We start from the raw sequence: 16,825 nt of genomic DNA on the forward strand, positions 1-16,825 counted from the left end.
TATATGTTAAAAACTTAATTGAAAATATAAAAATCTAAAATTTATGAGAAAACTGAAAATTTGAGTTTCAAAAGATTTTTCTAATTTGAGATTAATTTCTTTCTCGCAAATGTTTGACCTTTTAAACTCATAAATTTCTAGAAAATGTTTAATAATAATCTCAAAATAAATAAATTTGAGTTTTTGCTCTCAAATTTACTAGAGACTTGTTTTTATTCAATGTATATTTTTGAAAAGAATGAAGTGGGAGGCCAGTAAGTTCTGCAAAGTACCGGATGTATTTTACATATCAGAAACCACAGAAGATGTGTCAGTTTTTAGACAAGACACAACAAGAAGTGAATAAAGGTTATTCATAAAGCAGTTTTCACAGAAAGTCACACATAAGTTGCACAAAACAAGCATGTCAGGATGTAAAAGCTTGTAGGAACAAACTGGGTTTTAGTTTGTTTTGTAAAATGTTCTCATAATGAAGGCAGACAGACAGTTACATGGGAACTTTTCCGTTGGGCTGGTAAGTTAGTGGGCTGTTGGTTTGGTTCATGAAGAAGCTGTTGCGCTCGCCACAACATAACCTTGTTTTTTATACCTCAAACTGTAAAACCTCAAAGAACTTCTCTATTTTTTTTTACCTCGGCGTACTTATTAAAAACTCAACAGTCACGAAACGGAAAAAACCTTGTTCCTACTAGTGCAACATAAACTAAATTTCTCTGTTTGTCTCTCCAGCAGAGAGATACGAAGTACAGTTGATTGTTGTTAAGTTGTTGTAAAAATAATAATACTGTAGCAATAAATGCTGTTCTATTACAAATGGAAAAAAGTGATCCTACTGATATAGAACTGTTTTACTGTTTACCATAAATTACCAAACATCTGCAACAAAAAACAAATTTCCAGATTTTATTATCTTCACAAAATCAAGTTTAAATGCTAGTAATTTAGATTATATCTGCTGTTGAAAGATCACAACACTTGATATTTTATTAATATTTGTATCTTGTTCTCTGTATGTTTATAGTTTTTACTAATGTTACTGGGGAAAAAATAGAATATGAGGAAAGGAAATTGCTGCATAAATAAACTCTAAAAGCATAAATATAAATGTCCAACTACTTGGAAGTCTTCTTAACTGCTGATAAACTTCAACAAAGATGGTGAAATTAATTCAATTTAAAGTTTACAAAACACAAAAGAAAATTAGAAAAATTAATTTAGTGCACTAAACATTGTGAAAGTTAGGAAGTACATTACCCTTTTCTAATATATACATATGTGTACACCGAGTGTTTGTCTGTCTGATGACATCATTAAATCAGATGTTTTCATCAATTACTCAATACTTCAGTTTTCTGCCTAGTTACAGAAACTTTTTTCACTCTTACTACAGTCATTACTTTTACTTGAGTAAGAAAAATTTAAGTATTCTTACTTGAGGACATTATTTTGGTACTCTGTCCATCGTTGTCTAATACAGAAGGAGCAGGAAACAGAAATACAACCGTTTCTAAAATATATGTTGCACACAAATATGTAGTTTTCTTAAAAACACTAACATTAATGGGGCAGCAGATCTTAAATGAGCAACAACCAAACTAACCCTTCTTCTATTGCTGAGGGCAACTTCCTTTTCCTCAGTGATTCGCAGAAAGATGATCTGTTTCTAAACTTAGCTAAATTGTCTCACACTAACTCAGTAATAACAGAACTGACTTTTTCAGCCGACGAGATGGAACATCGTTTTGTGAAGATCGCTGACATGTGAGCATTTCGTAAAAGCAAAAGTAAGTGTCTGAAAATTTATATTTTAATGCAAAAAACTTCTAAAAATGTTGCAAACATTTGTATTTTATACACTTGTCTGGTTGTTGACTTTTCAGGGAAGCAGATAAACTCATCCAGAGGCTGTTTACAAAACATAATTTGGTGAAGATTACAAAATGGGATCAGAGGACATAGCTAGAGCAAAAAGACATTCAAGATGTTCCAAAGGCAACGTGATTTTCCTCTTGATGTTTCTGATCTGTGCTGCTGTTCCTGGCAGTGGATTTTCACTGAAGAGCTGCAGCCTGAGCAAGACTATAGCTTTCTGTGCGGAGAGACGACTGACTACTATTCCTCAGGATATTCCTCCAACCGTTACCGGCTTTGACCTTTCTGTAAACAGGTTGACAAAGATACAATCTTCAGATTTCACACCCTTACCTCTTCTAGTGTACTTGGAACTGAATCGCAATAAGATTTTACATATCGAAAGCGCTGCTTTTGCCTCTCTGACTTCCCTCCAAAAATTAAATCTTAACAACAATAAAGTTATTAAACTAGAGGAAAGAGCTTTTGATGGGTTGAGCAACCTCACCGAGTTACGAATTAATCATAACCAGATAAAAATTGTGTCATCTACATCTTTCCAGTCTTTGAGGAAATTAAACGTTTTGGATATTTCATACAACAAACTGAAACAGATCAGAGATGTTCAACTCATACTGCAGTATATGCCACAGCTACAAGAGTTGGTGCTAAAAGGAAATAGTTTAAAAGCCTTTCATTCCTGGGAATTTACCAAGAATTCACTCAATCTTTGCCGACTTGACTTGACTTTTAATCCCTTGGAAGACTTTAGGATCACTGCTGACATCTTCCAAAATCTCACCTGTCTGAAGATCGGCAATCCTTACGGCAACAAACCAATGAGGTGGAATCTGAAAAACCATACTTTCTTGAGCTCAGTGTCCAGTCTTGACATCTCTGGGCTCATTATGTCTCTTGATGATATGAAAGAATTATTTAAAGCTGTAAACTCATCACTCACCTTTCTGCGGATGAACAGCATGAAACGCAACCAAAGCCAACTCATCGACATTTCCTGCTCAATCCCAACAATGTCCAAATTGCATTTACGACACAATAAGCTCAAGATGATTCATTCAGATTTGTTCAAATCATGTGTCCATCTGACTGAGTTAGATTTAGCAGATAATTCTATAGAAATTATCCAAGAAAATGCCTTCACAGCATTAAAAGGTTTAAGGATTTTGGGTCTGAGTAGAAATAAACTTTCATCTGTTCCAAACGCAACAAGGAATCTACAAAATCTTTCTGAGCTTGATCTAGATAGCAACACGATCCGCTCAATCACATGTCAAGATTTCTCCAATAAGACAATGTTGAAGGAACTAAGCATGAAGAATAACTCAATCCCATCTCTGAACAAATGTGCCTTCAAGGATTTGCTACGACTCCAAGTTCTCAAATTGCAATCCAACCAGATAGCACATTTAAATGGATCTTTTGAAAATCATCTTCCAAACCTTAAACGCCTGTATTTAAATGGAAATAAACTTACTAAAATTTCATCAAAGGAATTTGGGGGCTTGCGGTCTCTCCTCAACTTATCATTACATCAAAATCAAATAAAGGACTTTCATAAAAACAGTTTTGTTGGACTGACAAATCTCACTGATGTCCGCTTGCTGACAAACAGTATCACAGGAAAGGCCTTAAAGTCAGATGTTTTCAATCCTCTGATTAATCTAAGAAGATTGGATCTATCTTCTAATCACATTAAATATTTTAGCAGTCAGTCTATGATATATCCACCATTTTCTAATCTGTCCCGTTTGGAGGAGTTGTCTATTATTGGTCAGCACACTTCTGGAAAGTGCTTTCTGCCTCCAAATTTCCTGCAAGGTTTAAACAACTTGTTGAGTTTCTATGCCAAAAGAATTCATATTACCTACATCAATGAAGGCACATTTAAATACACCCCAAAGCTCGAAAATCTTGATCTTGGGTCAAACGATTTGAGGACTCTGTCTTCAGAACTGTTAGCCCCACTTCAAAACCTTAAAAACCTCTACGTACACAGAACAGGTCTTCAGTCATTAGATTTCTTCATAGATGCCAATCTGACCAAGCTGGAGTTTCTGCAGGGAAGACACAACCAATACTCAGTCATCACTGAAGATGTAATCAAGTCGCTTCCATCGCTCCTGTGTGTTGACTTTACATATATTAGTTTCTCCTGTGACTGTGACAATGCCTGGTTCCTAAACTGGACAATAGCAAATACACAAACACAGGTTATTGATGCGTATAACTACTCTTGCAACTATCCAGATGACTTCAAAGGCAAAAGGTTTTTGGATTTCGACTTCACATCCTGCTTACAGGATAAGGGTTTCATCTGCTTTGTGTCCACAACATGCATGGTTCTCTTTGTCATGGTTATGTCCTTCAGCTACCATTTCATGAGGTCCCAACTTTACATTGCCTACTACCTATTCTGGGCTTGGCTCTTTGACTCAAAGTACAAAAATAAGCAAGCTCCTCATCAGTACGACGCCTTTATCTCCTACAACTCCAGTGATGAGCCTTGGGTGATTGGTGAACTGTTACCCAAACTGGAAGGAGAGCAGGGCTGGAGGCTGTGTCTGCACCATCGAGACTTTGAACCAGGTAAGACCTTTCCTGCATCATACTGTGAACTCTTTACAGTTGCATGAAACTCAATGTTTGTCTGGTTCAGTTGCTCAGGACAAAGGAAGAGTAGATGTTAAAGAGGCTGGATGCTAGAATCTATCTGTATTTGAACATAAGACATACCTTCAAGTACCATTATGTTATAGAAAAGTTAAACCATCTGTAGACTCTCAGATTCAGGCAGGAGAACTGTAATTTTCCTTCCAATGGTAGAAAAGGTGACCAGATTTTTAGACTTGAAGAGTTGCTTGAGTTAGGTAGAGTCCACCTGAATTTTCTGGATCTGGAGAAAACTTATGAATGTATCCCCCATAGTGAATACTGTGGAGGGCCTTGCAAAAGGTACGGGTTGCTAGGGATGCTTTGAAGAGCTGGGTTTGCATTTTTGGGACAAAGACGAACTCATGTCCAGAAATTACAGTTAGTCCAAACTTTGTCTGTTGTACAGCTAGCAACACCTCTGTTTGAGGAATACTTTGACATAAAGACCCCGTATTTCCCACATCCCGTGGTTGAATGTCTAATTTCACTGGGATGTCTACCTATGATCCTGAGATAATAGGTGACTGCCGCCCACTGTACACAGTCTTTTCTCCTATGGCATGATGGACATCATATCACATTTTGCAAGGCATATCAATGGCAAAGCAGGGGAGGCGGGAGGTTTGATATGTGTGAAAAATTAAATAACTCAAACAGAAATGCACAAAAACAAAGTCAAAGATCTAGAATACAACAAGATCATGAAGCAAGTTAACAGACTACAGACTGGAAAGCAGGAGCATGAAGAAATGACAAGACACAACAGCAGAGAGTGAAATAACAAGAGACAAGTGAGAAGATCAGCGTGCAGAGTACAGAAACCCCAAAATACACAATGGTACAGTCACAAAGCTCAAGATAAGCCAACATTAGAGGGACAAAATCAGGAAGTGAAGCAAACTCAGAAGAGAAACTCGCAGTTGACCAAAAACAAAACAGAAAACAGCAAATTAGAAAATTTTAAACTAAAGACCACAACTCTGAAGACAAGAAAAATTAACCACGTAACAGACTAAACACAAAATGTAGAAGTTAATGATAGTTCAAACTCTTTGGAACCTTTCCAAGAATGACTGGGGAATTATAAGTTCTTATGCAAGGGTCTCTGTACCTTTACATTATGTTAAAACTGTTTTTACTCGTGCTCACATCAGAGGACGAGCCTTTTTGGTGTAAAGAGCGTCACCAACCCATTGTGTACATTGTGTATAGCATCTCACCTTCATTACCTAAATATTCTCATAAATATCATTTGGTTGTTTCAAATCCTGTTTTCAGACTTGCATGCATGATGTCTCCATCGGTTCTTCTTATTTAGTCAAAGCTGAAATATTTTGCAGTTCAAGAAAGACCTTGGTTTCCTTGTGTCTGAAACAGGCATCTTTGGATTTGGTTTGGTTTTATTTTCTCAACATGATCCCAGAGCTGCTATTTCTGCACCCAAAGCTTCAAGCTGTCGGTCCAGTTCATCATTTCTTTTTACCACAGCTCCACCTTTCAGTGGTGCTGCTCTATGAGCCTCAGCTCTCTCATGTCAGACTCCAACAAGTGTCACAACATCACTGACAACAGTTCAAGCAACCTTTTATTCACGGTTTGGTATAAATTCCCAGAAATAGTTTTAACCAGTGTGCATTGTAATGTCACTAGTTCTCCACAGGGTGTCGCTGTTGCATATTAGCTAAACTTCTGCGGTTTGTTGTTCTCTGCAGGGAAGCCCATCATAGACAACATCACAGATGCCATTTATAGCAGCAGGAAGACGATCTGTGTGATCAGCCGCAGATATCTCCGGAGCGAGTGGTGCTCCAGGGAGGTCCAGACAGCCAGGTAAGCAAAAGAAAACATTTGTCAACAACTCATAGGTGTAAATAAAAGCGTTGAGCAACACAAATAATCACCCGGCCAGAACACAGTGCGCTAAATCGAATCATTTGAGTACTAGTTACAGCCCCAGTATTAATTATATTGAAATGTAGATTATTTTAACAACCCTAAAATCAACTGTTTTTCTAAAGCCATTTTCTCTCTTTCTCAGTTTCCGTCTCTTTGACGAGCAGAAGGATGTGCTGATCCTGGTGTTTTTGGAGGACATTCCCACCTACCTGCTGTCTCCTTTCCACCGAATGAGGAAGCTGCTGAAGAAGCAGACTTACCTGAGCTGGCCGCGCGCCGCAGACCACCCAGAGGTATTCTGGGAAAACCTGAGGAAGGCTCTGCAGACCGGAAACGATCCAAATGAGGAGAAATTACAGCTCGCTGTGATAGAAACGTATTGATAAGAAGGAAGGGCACAATTACTGACTTCCTTCTGGACAATCTGGGATTATTTCCTGCAACGTCTGAACAACAGAGGATTTAATTTATATCTCTATCAACGGAAATATATTGTAATATGAGTTGGAAAAATTTTTTTTTAAAAGTTGTAGAACAGCTCTGGAAACCTTACTATGATTGTCTTTTTCTTTAGCATGATTTGATAAATATTGGTGATTTTAAGGTTCTGTGTTTTTATTTTTATAATTTTATACTAGTAAAAGTTATTTTTCCAGTAAATCTCACCTGCGTTTCTATACCTGACAGACTTTTAGTTGTGTTTAGTCCTGGTTTGATCACAACTTTTTCCTCTAACTGTGTTTTCCTTTTAGATATTATTATATGTATGCATTATTTTCTAAATATTTTGTCTTTTGGTAATCTTTAATAAAAACAAAAATGAGAAAATAAACTTAATTTATTTTTTAAGCAATTCACCACATGTCATTTACTAAAGCTTTGTATGATTATTAGTTTACAAATTATCTGGGAAAAACTAAACATTTTTATTAAATTCAAGTAAAATAAATCACAATGCAGAAACACAAAATTGTTGTTTTTGTTTACAAATATAAATTATTCACAGACTGAAAGCAAAACTATGAAAACTGAACATTTGGCACATTTTGATTTAGATGAAAAAGTCCCAACTCTTAAGCTCTTTAAATAACTTTCACTTCCTCACAGAAAGTGAACATAGATGAGCGATTTTAAACTATCTGCACTTTCTAAAGGAAAAAATCTTTTATTTATAAATCAGTTTACAGCCAGACGATTAAATTACATGAAAATGTGAGGATCTAGTTTATGAGTATAAAAATATTGACTTTTTCCCAATAATAGTTGCATGTATGACTAGTGACTTCACAGTTAGTTAAAACTTAAAAGATATATTTTTTACTTTCCTATCAAGAGTGGCAGTATTTAAAAACAATAAAAAGCGGTTATTTAAATTTTGTTGTGAAATGCAACATTTTAAATTGAAATGTGAGTTTGGTTTCTTTGGATGAGTAATTAAGCTTTTTTTAATCAAATCTTTTAATTTAACTTATCTTTAAGTAGTTATCCACATCTAAGCTAAACATTTTAGATATGTTTGTTTTACATGTTCATATGTATGTAAGAATAAACCTCCTATGTTGGTGGAAACAATTTTTGCTTCCTTTTTTTCTATATGGAAAAAATAGATAATTATGGATATTATATCTTGTAAGAATTTCAGATATTTAAAAAATATTTACAATGTAGAAACCCAAAAGGATGTTCATAATTAAATGTTTGAAACTCTCAAATAAAATCAAATATACAGCTTTATTTGTTTTTCCAGCTTTATTTCTTACTTTAGACATATTTTAACACCATTCAACATTTTTTATGTTAAAATCTCAGAAATGACATGCATTTTAAATAAACAACAAATAAAAAGTTGCCTCTCTGCAGCACATTTACGGTAACCATTGTAAATGTAAAGTTATATTAGTTCGATTTTTTGTTAAAAAACATACAGGTTGTTTTCCCATTATCAACACAGCTATAGATGGGGTATTATTAAATACTACACGTTCCTGTTTATAAAACAGAAGAGATATATGTACAAAAAAGGTGACAGAAAAGCATTAAATCCCTGTTACCATTCAACAAGACTTTAGAGAACCTTAAACATATTTTCTCTTATTTTCCAGCCATTTTGACTCCAAGTTATTGAGTTTTGTTGTCATTGCTCAGTTTCTTCAGGACTTCATTAACTCTCTTCTTCCGTCTCTCACTGCAAACAGAAACACAGATTCGATCAGTAAGTGGCTGCGAGAGCCGAGAGACGAAGCACGTGAAGAGGGACGTTTAAAATACTCACTCCACGCACTTCACGGCCCTCCTGGTCCACGGCTTCGCCGGGTCGGCGCACACGAACCTCCTGTTGACGTGGAAACTGCAAGAGGAGAGGAAACATGCATGAGCTGTAGCTCCTGAAATCCAGAGGGGGGCAGAGTTCCCAAAAACGAAGAGCAGCAGTAAAAGATCTGAGTAATGGATCAAATTATCAATCATTTAATATTTAAAAATTACATCATCAGACAGATCAAAAAATAAAGTTAGGTGGAAATTTTGGTATTTTAAACAGCAAAATGTCAATAATTCATATGTGTAACAAAAAAATAACAAAATTAGGCCAAAATTATTTTTTACCAAATATAAAATAAGTTCATAAGTTATATGAACTCAGTAGGTAGAAAATCCAGAGATTTTACTCAAGTAAGATTAGCAAAAATAATCTTAACAGTAAATTTAATAAAAATACTCAAGTAAATCTGAGTAAATGTAACTAGTTACTACCTAGGTAGATGATTAACAAGATTTTTCTCACCATTAATTTTATTTCTATTGGGAATTATCATCTGAAGAAGCCATTTTTACTATCTGACCAGGGCCGGATTTACATGGATGTCGGCCCTGGGCTGGACACCATTTTGGTCCCCATCCACTAAAGCAAATTACTAACTAATGCAAATTTATACATATTATTATAAATAAACCGGGTTTGAACTGGTGATAGCAACTGATGATGGCAGGTTTAATACAGGGGTGTCCAAACTTTTCGTCATCCCAAAATCATCTGGGATTTTTTTCCTGCTCCATAATAAACTAAGATTAAACGAGTAGTTTTTATTTATTTTTTATTGTAACGTATGTGTAAATTTGCTTCATTTTAAGAAAACCAGTCCAATTTTTAAAGGTCTTGACTGAAGATTTTATTACTCTTAGAAATATATAAAAATAAAATTTAGATCACTGTTATTAAGATGCATATAGCAAAGTTTAATAAATTCATTAATCGTTTATCTGGTTGCCTGCTAGAGAGATGCAAAGTCACATTTGTATCATTCTTGAATTGCGAGCCACTCAAAATCAGTTCACATGCCACAAATGGCCCTCGCACCACATTTTGGACATCCCTGGTTTAATATAATAGATCAATGTTGTTCCCCTCAGAAAATAGTAGAATTTGACATTTTTTGACTACCTGAGTGTTGCTTCACATACATAAAAATCCTAAAATATTATTACTTATAAAGTATAAAGTGCAAGAATTTATTAAAAAAAAGGGAAAAGAAAAAAAAAATTGATCTGTGGGCTACCCCAAATAAAAATGGTACCCTGGGCTACCGCCCTGTCTAATGTTTGACCCAGCATCTAACATGCACTGTGCAGACAATTATTACCACAATCATTACAGTTATTGCAGCTATTTATGCCTTACTAAGGCAAAATAGCTACAATAACTATAATGCATCTATTAATTGTAACGCACTTTGTTTTTCCTTTAGCAGCTCCAGAAACTCACATGACAATTTATTTTATTTTTTAAATAGCATCGTCCAAACTCACATAATGGCAGAGATGTCACAGGAGCCGTGGATGGTCTGAACGCTGTAGTTCTTCACCTGAAGGCAGGACAGCTTCATTTTGGTGTATCTCAAGCAGCAGCTCGCTGCGAACAGAAAAACCAACGGTTAATGAATTTCATTTTCTGTAAATATTCACCTCAAACACTCTGGCGCTTGCACAGATCCGACTCACTCACCTGAATCTGAGCTGCAGACGAAGCTGGAAACAATGAGGAAGACGCACAGCGCTGCAAAGAGACACGCCTTGTTGCTCTCCATTCCCACGCCGCTCTTGGATTTGTTGAGTGTAAACGAAGAGGCGCAACAGGTCTGAAGGAATTCAGCGATTGCTACACGTCGGGTGCTGCAATCCCTCCTTTAAATAGGCTGTGAAGCCAGCAGTGGGACTTCCCAGGTGGGCTGGGTGAAGTGAGACCATGCGTGTTTCTTCAGTATAAAACCAGGAAATGATTGACAGAAAGCCTGGAAATTTCATCTGGCTGAAATCAGCTGGATAAGCAACTAAAATTAATAATTCACTGCATGGACGAGTGTTGCACTGCAGCTTTGGAGTTCAGGAGAGTGAATTTTGAATCAAGGCTAATGCAAAAATGCAAAATAGTAACTATTTTTGGTCTAGTTTCTTGTGCCAATATCGTAGCACACTTGAAATAAGATAAAACTAACTTACAGGTAACATTTTAGAAAGACAGCAGAGCTTGTTTTAGGCCAATAATTCCTTAATATTGATGAAAACGTTCTGGTTCCACTGGTGGATTATTTCACTTATTACATGGGAAAATGTCTTGCTACATATTTTAACAATGTAGTATTAGACTACTATCTTATGATTAACTCCTATGGTTGTTTTTGTAAAGCAAATCCAGAGAATAAAAATGATTTAAAGGCAAAAGCTAAATAAAACACCCTCCTAATGTTAAGTTGCGTTGTTTGCTCAACCGTAACCAGGTGGGTTATTTTATCTCCAAGAACAGACACAACAGGAGAAACATGCAAAAACACAATGAATTGCACATCTAAGGCTGCATTTCTACACTTAATATTTGCTAATCTTAGTCTGGTAGAACAAGGTTTAAAGTGACTTTTCTCTTTTCAAAATAAGTAAAACCTGTTTCCTACTGACAAATTCCTACATAAATATGAGCCTGTTCTTAAAGCCAAGCTTTTAATTGTATAGAAAATGGTTTATCTAATACTTTATTTAAAAAACTCTTTTGAAGAGGTAATCATTGTTCTCATCTCTACATGACTGCCAACTATTGTACCTTTGCACTCCCCAGAGACGTCTGAGTGTTGCAATACCTTCCTCTGAGAGGAGAAAGAACATCAAGCACAAGATCCTGAGAAATGCTATGAAAGAACGTCAGATGAAATGAAAAATAGCCGTCATTATGCTCTTCAACCTTTGTTTCTTAATATTAAAATTCCTCAAACTATATTACAGTAAGATATCTCAAAAACAAACTGAAGTCAATAGATAAACATGCATGAATGGCAATAAGTGGATACAGCAACTTTCAAAGATATGACAACTAAGATCCAGAAAATAAGTAAGAAACCACAAATTGATCGTAGCATACTTTCAATCCAACAACCAAACTCTAAACAGATACAGCAACTGTCCTTTATTGCAGGAGTTAAAGACTATAATAAATAGCAGAAACCTGCAAATACTTGAGATTCCCTCTAAAAATGCTCATATTTTATCAGCTCACCAAATATACCTTAATAAGCAAAGTACAACTGAAGAACTATTCAAGAAGATGGATGCAACATACCATACATCAGGACCTTCTGACATTCAGGCCGAAAAAGGCTTGGTTATGTTTGTCTACACAATGCTAATCAGAGTTTAATGCTGGAAAAAAGAGACAGCGAACGATGCAAATCAGGGTGTTAGAAAACCCAAACCACTAATTCTGACAGACAATACAGTCGACCAGATAAGTTCTGATACGTAGCTCTTAAAAATTATCAGAATTCCTGAAGAATGAACTGAATTGACCCAGTAATATTTACTGGGATTGCATGCAGGCGGATACGTAAATGCTGCAGATAACAATCTGCTAAATAGTTCAATAAAACCTATGTTAAGTTATATTATTTGCTTTTAAAGAGTTTTAATTAAGTTTGTGCTTATAACATGTCAAAGTTCAAGATAGTTCAGGAGCTATCAATACCTTTTCAGCAAACCTTTGCACTCACATTGCACTGGCATGCAAGTGTGAGCACCTGTGTCTTAAAAACAAAAACCAGCGTCACTACACGTTAAAGAAAACATGTCGCATTTCAAAAGGCCTTCACCTTTCACTCTCCTTTGACTCAAACTACAAGACAGGAACATTTCCCCTAAGGCATCGTAAATCAGGACATTTTTGTCAATGGACAACAAACCAAGTATTTTAATAGCCTCTGAGAAATGTACCCATGATGTCATAACAAACGGCAATTTCAATGAAAGCTATTTGTAGACCAACTAAAAATAGCACAGATGTTTAAAATTAGTTACCCATTGATGATAACGCTCAAAGGTCAAGCTTGGGAATTTGGGTTTACAATGGTGGCGTTTGTTTCCTTGTTGGTGATGCAACTCAGAATCATAAAAGAAACCTGATCAGCCTTGTAGTAAAACAGTTGAGTTTGCATTTCCCAGACGGTGAAGTGCTAAGAAAAGTACTGAGAGATTTCTTTCAAGTTAAGATCCAAAATGGTTCCAAATACTACAACCAAAATTGTTCAAACGCTGCCTTCATAAAAAGCTTAAAGACGATTATGCAACAAAATTTAGAAAAAGCAGAAAGCAGCAACTCCTAGTTCACTTAATGGCAGATAAAATAGACTCTGGTGCAAGATCTGGAATGCAGAGTTATACAGTTACTAGGTGCCAAGACTGGGAAAAATTAACTTTGATCCTAATTGGATGCTTCAGTCACTATGTTTTTTGTCAAGGGTCAAAAACAGGGAATGTCCCAGTTTTAGCTTAGAGAATGTTTATTGCAGAGGTTTCTGCTATAAATACCATCCCACATCAAGACTGCAAAATTTTCTTTAATTCATGGCTACACCTTTTTTTGCTACCTGCAGTCTCATTGTGGTAATTTATTATGACTTTACAGTCTTCTTTTATTTGTTCATTGTTTAGTCATGTTCTATTTTTAGCTCAGGAAATGTGAACCTACAAGTGTTTCCTGCCATATTGACTTTCCCCGTCTTTGACACGTTGCAAGCACAAACTTCAAAGGTGATTTATACTAATGCAAAGCGTTGCACGCTTAACTACGTCCCTCTATTGTGAGAAACACTCAAGAGGGCTGCTGTAATTTGAGATAAACTGCAGAGAATATGTCTAAATGGTAACAATTAGTCTTGCAATCGACAAATCCACTTTTTACTGAAAAGTGGCAACAAAAAGCCATGAAGCCATTAACCTTGTAGCAAACATGCTGAGGGAGTTTAGCAAAGTTGTGGAAGATGGATGGAGCCGAATAAAGGGGAATCCTTAAAGAAAAGCTTTTGGAAGCTGCAAAAGATTTAAACCTTCAGCAGCAGAGGAACCTTACACAACCAGAACGAGAGCATATTTATCAAAGCATATCCATGTTAGAATGGCTCAGTCAAAGTTCAGACATCCTATTGAGAAGCAGTTGCAAATCTTGACAACTGATGTTCGCAGATGTTTGCTTCCGCTATTTTTCAGACATACCTCAAAAACACTGAAAGGTGCTTCTACAAAGTATATTTCAAAATGTGTGGCACATTTTTCAGATAATTTATACAAAAGCTTGTAACCAGGTGTGTTTTTCTTTCGACCAATTGAAGAATGTGTAAATAAACGATTCTTAAGTTTCATTTTAAAATGTTCTTGATGCTATCGTGACAAAACGTTCTTGAGAAAGACTATAGATAGTTTTGAAATCTATTTTTATATATTTGAGTGGCAAGAATAGCACAGCTGCCAAATATAATCATCATTAAAATACTTCAGAAGTCAAGTGTTGGAATTTGGGTTTGCATTCCTTGTTAGTGAATCTGATCATCCTTGTGGAAAAACTGTTAAATTTGCATTTCCCAGATTGGTAAAGAGTTTTAGAACACTATTGAGAGCATTTGTCTCAAGTCAAATGCATCAAAACTGGTACTTGCATCATTTGGAACCAGCAGTTTGTACGCTGCAGCCATAAAAAACTTAACAGTGACTATAAAGCAAAACTTAGAAAGAGCAGGGAGCAACAACTCCGAGTTCAGTTTATGAAGACCTGGAATGCAAGCTTACACATTTACTGTGCTGTAAATAACAAGTCTGGAAAAAATTAACTTTGATCCTGATCGGATGCTTTATGCACAAAGAATGACGTCTGCCTTTGTCACAGGGTAAAAAAGGACTGTGTCTTAGTATAAAGAGCTATTCAACTTTTGCTGAATAAATCCCTTGACCCTTAATTACACAGTGGTTTTATGTATCAACGTAACAAAAGAATAGAAATGTACTCTTTCTGATTCACACGGGTGCCCCATATCATTCCTGCATTCAAGTGCTTCTTCAGACAAGTAAGACTTATATTCAACAAATAAAACTATTAGGGTAATATCTTATGTTTCATTAGGTGTTTCTCTTTCTAAAGAAGGTGCGCCTGTTCCTCTTCAGAGTCACAGATGGATCAACTGCCGTTATTGTAAAAGCCTTAGAAAGTGGAATACATAGTATGAATCAGAAGTGATCCGCGCCATCTTGGTAGTCAACAACACTGGCTTGACTACCAAGATGGCGTGTTTATTTTTTGCTCATTTATCCAAATAAATGAGCAAAAAGAAAGCGTGTTAACTCTCTTGACCAATGTGCAAGAGAAATATACATCAACAAAATCGCTGCTGTTGGGATTGACCCGCATGGAACAGATAACTGAAACATGTCAGACAATGTGGACAGGCTGCCTCTGATTTCCGACTATGACGTAGTTCACTACTTAGTAAACATAGAGCAGCTTTGCAGCCTGAAGGACGTAGAAACTCTTCATGTGAATAACAAGGTTCTGGTCACTGGCAGATTAATGTACACGTAATCTATATGTCTGTCTTAGCTAACAGATAAAAGCTACATTAGCTAAGCTAGTTTTGCTAATTCGGCTGTAAGTACTACAGTAAATATCTCTGATATTTATCTTAGTAACACACAGAGGTGGATAGAGAATTCAAAAATTGTAATTGAGTAATAGTTGTAACACACACACACAATGCTGATGATTTTCTTATGAACCAACATATGATAGATACAAGTAGCCGATACAGAATTTACAGAAATACCAAGGATTTCTTTGTAACTCACTTTCCACAACCCAATAACATGCTTGCTCCATATGGAATTAATTAATTTCGGTACATGTATTCAACATTTCTAACCTCAAAGGCCATCTGCAGCCGAAATACACAGCATAATGCTTCAATCATCGTGTGCTACGAGCTACCGGCTAACTCTGGCAAAATCTCATCTACTACCCACAAAATATGTGAATATAGTCGGTAACAAAACGTATTCAATATATTTGTAGCACTTAGTAAATTCACTTATAACAATACATGTAAGTAAAAGTGGAAACTCATACCTGAAAAGAGGAATATTTCAATAAATGAGCCACGGAGACGTTCGGAACCAGGAGGAAGTTCCGTTCTTTACTATGACTCACTAGCGCTAGACTCCCCTTGCTGGTCGCATTTGGTTACTACATCTACAAAATAAAATTAGACTAATATTTTTAACTCGAACTGTTGGCAAACACATTGTAAATGTAAACAATACAATTTAAGTCTTTAAGGCATACATTATGCGGATAAGATCAAAAAGAGTAACAGTATCTCTGACTCATGACATTTTAATCCATTGCATTATTACCTTGTGAATTGATCTTGTTATATTTTATTGTGATTAAAATATTAAAATATTTATTTAGTGGTATTCTGGTGGTAACAATAAGGCTGGAAACTGGCTGCATTTTGAAAAATCTTTATATGATAAATAATTTCAAAGTTTCTTCCTGTTTCATCCCCTCTCTATGGCATTATCTGTGCCACAAATTTCAGCACACAGTGACCAATCTGTGTGCACAGTGAGATTGATTTGAGCGCACATTTCTATGTGAACGAATAATAATTTGAGGCATGTGCAGTGAAATCTCTCACACCCACGCTCTCATCTGCAACAACTCTGACTGTGCCAGACACCTGTCAGACTTTAGATGCACACTCAGCTCTTTTCCTTGGCATTATGCTGCCATAAAATAATGGTGCGCTCGAATTACTCGTTAATCCTGCAGCTCAAAATTGGTGATGCTAGAAAATATTTCAAATCAATTTTTTATTATTTTTATTTTATGTTTTTAAAATATTTTAAATATTGAACCAGCAAGTCTACCTTCCTCTTTCTGCAGCTGCTGGCAACATTTTTGGTGCCAGTTTGCACCTGCTAAATATAGATGCAAGAACAGCACCAGCAATCCGGTTCATTCTTAATAAATGGCATTTTGATTGGGAAGTCATTACATTTGTGTAGCCTCCTCCCAATATTTTGAACTTTCTGATATCAGAAT

The 16,825-nt window shown here is 35.9% G+C and overlaps 2 protein-coding genes across 2 annotated transcripts; one reads left to right on the forward strand and one right to left on the reverse strand.

Annotated features, from left to right (window-relative positions):
- The first annotated feature begins 1,729 nt into the window (after positions 1-1,729).
- Positions 1,730-7,166, forward strand: LOC122824654 (toll-like receptor 13). Its single transcript, XM_044105516.1, has 6 exons — positions 1,730-1,761; positions 2,045-2,167; positions 4,241-4,458; positions 6,063-6,118; positions 6,206-6,354; positions 6,563-7,166. The coding sequence occupies exons 1-6, from the start codon at positions 1,730-1,732 to the stop codon at positions 6,801-6,803; spliced, it is 819 nt and encodes a 272-aa protein (XP_043961451.1). The 3' UTR covers positions 6,804-7,166.
- A 1,343-nt stretch (positions 7,167-8,509) lies between these two features.
- Positions 8,510-15,931, reverse strand: ccl20b (chemokine (C-C motif) ligand 20b). The gene is made up of 5 exons (XM_044104055.1): positions 15,845-15,931; positions 10,421-10,643; positions 10,225-10,327; positions 8,693-8,767; positions 8,510-8,605 (listed from the first exon to the last, which is right to left on the reverse strand). Exons 2-5 carry the CDS (start codon positions 10,500-10,502, stop codon positions 8,539-8,541), a joined length of 327 nt encoding a protein of 108 aa, XP_043959990.1. The 5' UTR covers positions 10,503-10,643; positions 15,845-15,931; the 3' UTR covers positions 8,510-8,538.
- Between the last annotated feature and the right edge of the window lie 894 nt (positions 15,932-16,825).

The sequence above is a fragment of the Gambusia affinis genome, linkage group LG21 (assembly GCF_019740435.1).
Source record: "Gambusia affinis linkage group LG21, SWU_Gaff_1.0, whole genome shotgun sequence".
NCBI classification, from domain to species: Eukaryota; Metazoa; Chordata; class Actinopteri; order Cyprinodontiformes; family Poeciliidae; genus Gambusia; species Gambusia affinis.